This window comes from Gordionus sp. m RMFG-2023, chromosome 5 (genome assembly GCF_954871325.1).
Source record: "Gordionus sp. m RMFG-2023 chromosome 5, tfGorSpeb1-WG-v2, whole genome shotgun sequence".
Taxonomy (NCBI): Eukaryota; Metazoa; Nematomorpha; class Gordioida; order Chordodea; family Parachordodidae; genus Gordionus; species Gordionus sp. m RMFG-2023.
In genome coordinates, this window is record NC_088779.1 from 30,865,408 (window position 1) to 30,875,747 (window position 10,340).

The 10,340-nt window shown below is 30.4% G+C and overlaps 1 protein-coding gene across 1 annotated transcript; it reads right to left on the reverse strand.

Annotated features, from left to right (window-relative positions):
- Nucleotides 1–91: 91 nt before the first annotated feature.
- On the reverse strand, nt 92–5,623 carry LOC135930563 (leukocyte elastase inhibitor-like). Its single transcript, XM_065467385.1, has 3 exons — nt 4,832–5,623; nt 762–1,136; nt 92–682 (listed from the first exon to the last, which is right to left on the reverse strand). The coding sequence occupies exons 1-3, from the start codon at nt 5,518–5,520 to the stop codon at nt 424–426; spliced, it is 1,323 nt and encodes a 440-aa protein (XP_065323457.1). The 5' UTR covers nt 5,521–5,623; the 3' UTR covers nt 92–423.
- Between the last annotated feature and the right edge of the window lie 4,717 nt (nt 5,624–10,340).

Here is a 10,340-nt window from a genome sequence, read left to right on the forward strand (position 1 = left end):
GAATGATCTTATGTTAATAATAACCTTTAAAACACATAATATTAATTTTTTTTGATTAACTGATTATAAATTTTTATTATTATATCATTTGCCATCTTGAAAATTATAAAAATCTACAACTCTTTTTTATTAAATTTCTGTTATAATAAAAAAAAACGAAAATTACATATTCATATCTCTCCGTTAGAACTACTCAATAATGAGTTCACAATCTATAAATATATTATTCATCAAACTATTCCCTCTTTTGAGCCAACTGCTTGCCGATATTATTTTTTTGTTAATTTGAATTATATAATATCTTTTAAAAAAAAATTCAATATTTTTACTAGAACTATTATTTTTCAACATAATTATTATAACAATAATTTTTTATATAATTCATAATTTAAAATATTTTTCATATTATTGATATATAGTTATTTAAGATGGTCTGCTGTAAGTTCCAATAAAAAGAATATTCGAATTAGAAAGATCCATAATGAAATACATAAACGGTCTATCTGCTTGAAACGTAATTGGCAGGAAAATAGAAGACCTACTTATAACAACGCCAGTGGCTGCGGCTGCTTCACTCCCTTTTTCGTTGACTTCGATAAAGGCTTTGTGATAAACCTTACTTATATAAAGTCCTTCAGCATCCATTGGAGTCTTAGTAATTTCTGATAGATCTGCTTTGTTACTTATAAATATTTAGTTTTATTAACATAAATAAGGGAGTTATGAAAGAATTAATTTAATTTTTTATGAAAAAAAAATACCTAAATACATCAGTAATCCCTAATTTCTGCAATATATCCTTCATCTCGACCTCGTAATTTATCGAAAACTTAGGCAATATTGCTTTAATTTTAGTATTGTGCCTAACATCCGCTATCAATTTGGCCAATATCGAAGGGTTGATATCGATGATAAGTCCCTCTAATCCATTCTGTTCCGGAAGTAAGAAAAACATTGCCAAATTGGAATCCGTATAATCTAACCGCAAAACTTTAACGGATTGTGGGTGTTTTATAGAGGAGTCCATTGACGTAGAAAAATCGAAATCCCCATAATACCCTTCCTTAAGACCTTGCATCATATCAACCTCTTGGATTAGTCCATCGTCGCTTTTAAAGGGTATCTTCTTGGTCAATCTTTTTTTGATAAAAATTTTTATAAACATAAGAATATTGCCTTAATCAACCATTAAAATTTTTTTGACTCGTTATTTTTATGTGTAAGAGGCGTCTTAACTCACATAATTACATCTTATTTTGATGCAGTAATCTTAACTTGCTGCTTTTTTTAATCCAGCGAGAAAAGCCACATGTTTATAATATCAGCTGGTTAAAATTTCGAAACAGCTGTGGGAACATTTTTATATAGCTAGGACGGACAAAAGTTTTTAAAATATGTATCTCCCTGCATCCCTAGTGGTCTTTTTATAGGGATGGGGAATGAGGAATAATCCAGTCAGAATATTATTTTTTATTTTGTGAATCACATCGAGATATTATGTTAGAATTTGTTATAACCTCAAAACCTGTTCCCAAATTTACCCTCTAAAAGCAAAGAGACGAGTATTAATGTAAACTTGGTTTACATTTGTTTTCCATGTCCAAATATCATGTTAGAAATCTCCCACCCTTCCCCACTCCCTCCCACCCAAAATCACCCCTGAGACACAGTGATTGCAACGATGACTATTTTGCTTTTATTAGATACCCTTGTCGATAATTTGTTATAAAATTTTTAACTAACCCCCCTATTATCTAGACCCGAGATTTTAATTATAAATTTTTTTATTAGATACTCATTTAATACACTTGTCGATATATATTTTTACATAAAAGTAATCCCACTTCCCTCCCCCCTTTGCAATTACATAGATCTATGCCTAGAGTGATAATTTTAATGTCATTCGAAAATTCTTTTTTATTAATTTTCATTTGACACTCTTGTCGATATTATATTTTATCAAAAACAAAACTATTAATTCCAACCCCCCTCCCTATAGACCTAGACCCGAAAACCTAGAGTGATGATTAATTTTGAATTTTATAATAGCGCTCACAATAATGTAAGGGAAATGAAAAAAAATAAACACTCAAGTTAAATCAGAGACCTACAGTCCCGGCTAGCGGGTACACGGGTCAGACCGTATATTTTGTTCGGGCCAAAACCGAATTTTTTTTTTTTAAAAATCCGGCATTGCAAATGGCATTTCTGCAGGTCTACGAGTTAAAGGTATTTAAAAATAAAAAATATTTAAAGATATGTGAACAAGGTCTAAAGCAATTATATATATATACTAATAGACAACCCGTCAAGAATGACGGGAATAAAAAAAATTACGAAATTATTATAGAAATTTTTTTGTATTAAATAAATGAGATCTTTCATTGTTTGCATTATTTCATGGAATTATAAGGCTCTAATACCTAAACTATATGTAACTATGCCACAATATGCCGGAAAATTAATCAAAGTCACTACTCCTAAGTATATCATTACACTTTTAAATTTAACAAATTAATTTAAATTATAATTAGCCAATCGAAAAATTAAAAGGCAAAATAAAAATTTTATCTCACCATTAATACGTGAAGTCTGGAAATGGCATTACCTATTTATCCATATCTTCCCTACATTTTTGATTATAATTTCGTATATCTTACGCTAAATTTAATAAATCTCCTTTATTTAATAGATAAAAAAAATTACTATAATAACATGATCTTTTTTATTCCCGTCATTCTTGACGGGTTATCAACTAGTAACAATATGGAAGATTATATTACAAATTTTAATATAGAAGGTGGTCCTTTGAATCGTTAAGTCAAAATTTCGAATGCCGTGCTGTACAAAAAATTCTTCTTAAAATTTGACATTTATAGAGATAAAGTCTCCATCGATTATTTTAACATTAAGAAGATAGGAAAACGTTAATTTCTTGACAGGGCGGTGGAAATTATATTACAATTATATTCGTGTATATTTATATACTATGCATGTCGTTGTTTTGTAGTTTAGGTTCGGAATAGCGTTAGTGTGTGTGGTGAGATATCACAGTTATCTAGTTATATCCTTCACAGAGTAATTATCAAGAGTTAAGCAACCCCTTTACAAAAAAAAAATTGAGGATATCTATCAGCTGCTCTTCCTCCATAAAGGTGGCCAGCTTATAGGAGCTAAGCCGCGGTAACTGATATTGAATAGAATATGATTATGATGTTTGGGTGTCACATGTGGTTTTTGACTTAGTATGACATTTTTTTTAACAGTTTTTGAAAAATTGTTTCCAATTTTTTCATTAATTTTTATAATATAAAATGATATCATAATTACATACGATTAATTGGATAATTCTGAGGAGTCAAATTTAAATATGAACTTTTAAGAATCTATAAAAACTGTATATTTAATCTTCCATGAGGAGGGAAAATGTCCACTCTTCTCTAATCCTCTTTTGGGATATTGTGAGGTGGAAATATATGGCTAATTGAAACAGTTTATTGTAAGATTAAAAAAAATACGAGGATACATATATAAAATAAAGGCGTGAAACTAGCAAGGGAGCGGTGATACCTTTCCCACCTAAATAAATTATTTTAAAAATTTGCATGAATAACAGAATTTCTAAGTAAATTTCTATTGTTAATAAGTAACATTCTATTTTAAAAATGTTAATATTTCTGGCGTATATTTTATCCAATGACATATAATTATGCCTAGACTCGATGCATTCGTAATAATGCATTTGAAAGCATCTTTGAACACAAATTGGAACCGCCATTTTTGGTAACCTATTACAGTGTTGTGATGATTTAATGAAACATATTGACGAATTTAATTAAAACACATGCATACATAATTTTAATCTTTACAAATGTTACAACAAAAGAAATAATAATTTCACTTTGTCATATTTTATTTATTTTTTGCAAATATTATCATTTTATATGGATGGGTTTAAATTTGATCGTCAATATGTTTCATGATATCAGCAATAATTCTCATGTTAAAAACTACTATCGAATTGATAACTTGCTTCCTCATTATCTCGAGGATGATCAGGCAATTCTTTAATTAAGTTTGCCTCAGAAATAGGAATGAAATTGGCCCTCTCGTTTAAAATTTTTAATATATGGGTAATCAAAATGGAGTCCCCAGCTGTTTTCCATTGATATGTAGTACAATTTTATTGAATGTGTCTAGGTATTATTATATGTCATTGGTAAGTGGTACCTTTGCGGGTCATTGATGATAGAATTTGAACGAAAAATGTAGTTAAAAGTTAATAACTTTATCTAAATAACGACTTATAAATTACTTATACTTAGAAAAAAAAGAAAATTATGAAAAGTCCAAATAATGTTTATAAAAATATAATATAAAAGGGCCCACAATAACCGGACCTAAAAAGACCTCATAAAATTTATAGGCACAACTAATAGTGCCCCACTCCCTTATACCCCAACTTACCAAAATTCTAGCTAATCCTTCATTTAAGATTATACCAATATATTTACAATACCATTAACATAATATAACCTTGATCTTGAAATTTTATATATTATAATAATCTATTCAATTTTAATTGACAAAAACATTTTTTTTAAAAATTAAAAATTAAAAATTTTTATGGGGAAAAATGAATTGTTTATGTAGTAAAGATAGTGAAGTGATATGAAAATATTATTATGCTTTTAAAATTTATTAAAAAAAATTAAATTATAAGCTTCAAAACTTAATGGTTCTAACTGGTAATAACTTGTCAAAATGCTTATTTAATAACATTTTTATATTAATTTGGTAAGGAAAAATATTTTATTCGTATTTCATTTACTTTGGATCGAATTTATCTTTCCAATCTCCTTTAAAATAAATTGTGCTGATCAAAACTAGCGAAGTGGAAGCGTCTAGACTGTTAGGAGGTAATAGATCTAGGATCTTTCCGTTAGTGGCTTTCGAAATATCCGCATTTATAATGCCTACGGCCTTTTGCGATTCCTTCCTAAAATCCAAATTTTGTACAGAAGCTTGGTAAAAACGTTCTACGTTTTTCAGGAAGGTAGGATTGAGGGGAAATGTTTTGTCGGGGTAAATCCCGTTTCCGGTCTCCAGAGTCACGTTCCTTTTCTGGTCCTTGGGGCCCGTTAGTAGCTTGTCAGCGATAGCTTTATGCAAACCCTCTTGGTTTAACGGTGTCGGAATAGGTTTAAAATTCGAAGAGTAATGCAAAGTGCTCGATAATTGATTGAATGTTTCTCCCTTAGCTCCTAGCATTATCATAGAAAGTACTTGAGCCACATTGAAAGGTGATAGAATGATATTCACATTCTTTATGCCCTTCAAAGAGGTCGCAGCTTGTTTCAGGGTGTCGAAAGTGAATTGGTTATTTGCGAGCGCTAGATTAGAAGCCCCATCAAGTTTCTGAGCTTCCACAGATTTTATCATGAAGAGTGAACATACGAAAATCAAGATTAACCTTGCTGAAGGCAAGGCGTTTAACGGGGTTGATGAATGAAGGATCATAGAATTTTATATTTGAAATTATCCTTAAAATATTTTTAAACTTTTTTAAAAAAAATGACCATTTATAAGCCAATGAAAACTAACTTAAAAAATTATAAAAAATATTCTTTATTAAAATTTTTCCGATGTTTATAAATTTTTTCTTTATTATTATTATGCTTGGTTTTTGCTTTGCACGTTAATGATATTATTTATTAAAAAAATAATATGTAATATTATAATCTCTTTTTTTTATTTACGATAAATTAAATCTTATCTTATAAATAACAAATTTAAGAATTAAAAATTAAATATATTATTAAAATGACATTTTTTTTAAAAAAAATAAATAAATATTTGAAATGACATTTTAAAAAAAAAATAAATTAATTAAGTAAACAATTTAAAAAGTATATCTTATAGCTTCTTAAAATTTAAACGAGTATTACTTAGTTTTTACACGTTGGTGACATACCTTTTTTTTAAAAATATTGTCATAATGTCGTTCAACAAATCAAAATCAATCATTAATAATTATTTAGTTAGATCACTATTTTGTGATTTTCTACCTCTAACAATTTCTTTATCAAATACGGAAATAGTAAAACCTAAAATCGTATATTAATGATGTCACAGTAATACGAGCACTACTTAATCTTCGAATTGATGCGACTGTCAGCGCCCTTGGAATACAAGCAAGGTTTCCCTAACTTGAGATTAAACGCGAGGTCGTTTCGCAAAATATATTACCGCTGCTTCCTTCGGGCGACACCCGGTTCTCCTCTTTAACGTTCGTTTTTATTTCCATAATCCTTTCAGTTTCTCAAAGGTTGTTGAGCATGTAACGAAACTAATTACCAGCGATCCCTAAGGAAACCTTCCTTCCATTTGGGTTCAAAGAAATCTATATTAAAAATCGTTACTTAAATTGTATCTAAATTTATGCGTCAATAAAACCCGAATGGGTTTATCTTATCTTATTTTATATTTTTTTTTTATCATTTTAATTCGCATATTATTATAATATTTCTTTATAGTAAATAAAAAACATGTTTTTGTTAAACTATTTTTCAATTTCTCATTATATATATAATTTCTGAGGTTCAATAACTCTGGTAATGCCTCTATTATATTAAAATAGTAACTGTAGAAATAAGAATGTAATTTATAAAATGATAATGGGGATTACACGGTGTAGGAAAAAATAATATAATGTGTATTTGTGATCTGTATTTAGCCAAATTTGCCCGGCCAGGCTCGAATAATTTTTAAAATATTTACCGGCCCGACCCGAATTTAATTTAAATATAGAAATTCATTTTTTATAATCACTCAAAATAATACGTTATAATGGCCACTAGTTTTTATAAATAAAAACCAAATAAAAATTTAACATAAAATTGATAAATTTAGATATGTTTAAAAAAAAAATTTCCAAAGCCCGACCCGAACCGGCCCGACTTTTTTAAAGAAAAGATCCGGCCCGCCGGACCGAAACCGATATTTTTTAAAAAAGAGCCGAGCCTACTTTTACAGATGTCTAAAGTGTATGGCCGTTATATAAGTAAAATTTAAAAATATCTTTAAATTCAACAAATAAAATGATTAAATCACTTAATATGTTTTTTTTTTCATTATTATTTAATAATAAAAATAGAATTTTGCCCCGTATTGTGATAGGAACTAGAAAGGATAAGGAAGGGTTTCAAAGAAACACTCGTAATTCTTTTTTAGGATTCCAATTTGAGTTTGTTTTGTTTGAAGGAACGGGACTCGTTCATTTTTCCCGGCAGTACTTTTTGAAATTTCTATGCCTAATTGATTCTGAGGAGAAGGGTTTCCCAGAAGCATTATAAAGATTTGAGGGATAGAAATAAAAGAATTTTGCATTTTTTTTTAAATCTCTTGGAAGTTCCTAAGAGATCAAAATTTCTAGAGGGAAATGAGAAAACAAGATATTAAAGACACCTCATCGGAACGCTTACATCCTCATTTAAAAGACATCTAAAGGCTCCAAAAAATTGGGGAACTGAAGGAAATCAGAGATTTGCCTATCAAGCTATTCAGATTTTTATGCCGTAAATAGTGGCCGCCTGTTTTGAGACAAGAGAAATAATTCCTAGAAAATGGATCAACTTGCTTATTGCATGCAAATCTAAACCCAACAATCAGAATAAAAAAACGTAGCCTATGACCAATAGCAATTTGGATATCGTTTGTGAGTAACAACTCCTTTATCGCATAATGTTTAGCCTTTCATGGCCGTTTTTTTAGCGTTTTTCTAATTACTTAAAGGTTAGTTGTATAAGGAGACAAAGAGAGTTTTTCAAATAAGCATCGAAACATGGGAACTATGAAGCTCTTTAATTGGCTGGAAACGGGGTAGTCGGGACTTTCGAGAACTAAAGTAAGCCAATATTGTTTGACCGAATCTAGAAGTGTCGTTTACTTAGATAAGCAAGGAACGTGAGTTGTTAAAAGATATCCGAGATGAAAGGAACCAATCAATTGCCATTAAATTGGGCGGGCGGATAGGGTGGAGGTGGGTAAACATTAGTGCTCCCTTGTAAGCTGGCAAAGAGGCAAATGACCAATTAAAATCAGAAATCTTTAGCACTAAAAAGGGATACTATAAAATGTTAATTAGAAAGACTCAAAAAGGAATTATATTGGAAGACCCGTGAAGATTTAAAGATGTGCGGAAAAAAAACTAATGTATGAGAAAAGTGATGAAGGTTCTTTAGAGAATTAGGGATTGAATCAAGTTGTCTAGAAAATATTGACTGAGAAGTTGAAAAGTCTATAGGAGAACCTAAAAAACAGAGCTCTTCGTGGGTAATGATTCTAAAGTCTGAGGTATTAATATCCTGTTTGTTGATAGAGAATATCATGCATTTTTTTTATATTTAAGGAAATACCAATTTTTGAAGCTTATACTTCAACGTAATCGATGGCCGACATGACATTGGGAAAAAATTCACCAACAGAGACATTGTCGAGATATACCATAAATTTAAATCTAATTTGAAATCTTGCTTTAGATATTTGATCAAATAAAGAATACCTACAGTCAAGAGCAAGGGGCCTAGTGGATCACTTTGCTGAATACCCTCTTGTAAAGGTATGAAAACTCCCCAAATTTGAGTAACGAGAAAAGCTATAGCAGGAATTTATAAAACCCACATTTGGGAAAGTGTTAAAGTAGGAATGAACTCCTATGAATGCTGTTGAAGTCATTCCTAAAGTCTAACTTCGTCAGTGTTTATAAATGTAAGTGCAACATATGAGGCCAGTTCGTGCCCACACCTCTAACTTCAAAATCTAACTGAGAGAGAAATATGAGGAAACTGGCATTATAGCGGATCCTGTTCAATATAACCTTGACAACTAATCGACGAAAGAATGACCATGCGTCTAATGGTTTAATACGATCATCCAGTTTAATCAATGCACCAAAAGGAATAGGACGTATACGAAGAGGAACTTCGCATAAGAGGATATTACAAAATTCAGTTAATTATAAAACCTTTGTCAAAGCATTGCCTTGAATTAACAAAAATACCTTGTGTGAACCCGTCGTCGTCCTTTTTTTTAAAGGTCTTCAGGTACATGAGAACTTCACCACAGGTAAAGGGATTAGGAGAGGAACCATAAGTGTGAAAGTCGAGAGGCGATGCCAATGGATGTTTATCGAGAAGTTGTTGAAATGGTAGCATTGATGGAAGAAATAATATCATCGGAGGTCAAAATTCGAGCAGTATACATTTAATATCTCCAAAGTTTAATTTTTCAGAGATCAATATTGCAGAAAAAACTGAATTAAAGAGTTAGATGAGGTAAATTCATCAATGATGGTTATTATCAAATGGACACTTTCTTCTTGATTGAAGCTAATAAATGATTTATTTTATTTTTAGGTTTAACTAGTATACTGGAATACAAAAATTAATTTAAGTCTAGTAAAATTTAAAAATATAAAAATTAATCTATTTCCAGCTATAGACAAGTTGTGAACATTTTAAAGTGAGAGCAGAGGAGTAGATACCAATCAAACCTTTCCTGAGCATACTGCCATAACTGTGGAGAATGAAGGGATTGGATACCCTACCCTGTCTTGGATACATTGTATTCGTGGAGAAAATAGTTAGACTTTGTAGTTATGGAGAAGTTCAGAGTAGAAAGAGCGGTTTCACCTAATTCTTAACGAATTCCGAAATTGACAAATTATTCTTTTAATTTTAATTTTTTTTTTAAGAGCGGGATTGATGTAAAAAGTGAGGAATTGGGAATACAGATTTAGGGGGAGAATATAAAAACGCGAAATGGATAAATCTCTCCATTTCCTAATATTCGTTCCAGAGTTTTGTCTTGGGGAAAAAAAGTGTATCGATAATCCTTGTGAAGATGCGTTTATAATAAGTTACCTAGAAAGAAAGAAAGAAAGAAAGAAAGAAAGAAAGAAAGAAAGAAAGAAAGAAAGAAAGAAAGAAAGAAAGAAAGAAAGAAATAAGACAAAATTATTAAATGCGATTGCGCACAAATTGAACGTCTCAAGGAAGAGATACGACTTAGATATTTAGAGCAAATATCAGCGGTAGCAAGTCCTTGTTGTAAGTAAAGGGATTCCTGATCGATCTTTTTGCGAATAAGTTCCCTCACTTCTTTAAAAAGGCATCTAACTTTGCTGCCGAAGGTGGTAAAAATGGAGGGCAGACGTTGGGGATATATGAGTAAGAAGGATCTATTGAGTTGTATTTAGTGGTAATCTGGGTTTCTGCTAAGGCAAGAGCATCTACGTAGAGGTTGGATGGTGCATTTGGAGATCAATGTAAACTAAGATC

Coding starts and splice junctions, on each gene's coding strand:
- LOC135930563 (XM_065467385.1), bottom strand. CDS start 5,520: ATGATCCTTCATTCATCAACCCCGTTAAACGCCTTGCCTTCAGCAAGG. Junction 1,137..4,831: donor AAAGATAAATTCGATCCAAA/GTAAATGAAATA, acceptor TATCAAAAAAAG/ATTGACCAAGAAGATACCCT. Junction 683..761: donor GGGATTACTGATGTATTTAG/GTATTTTTTTTT, acceptor AATATTTATAAG/TAACAAAGCAGATCTATCAG.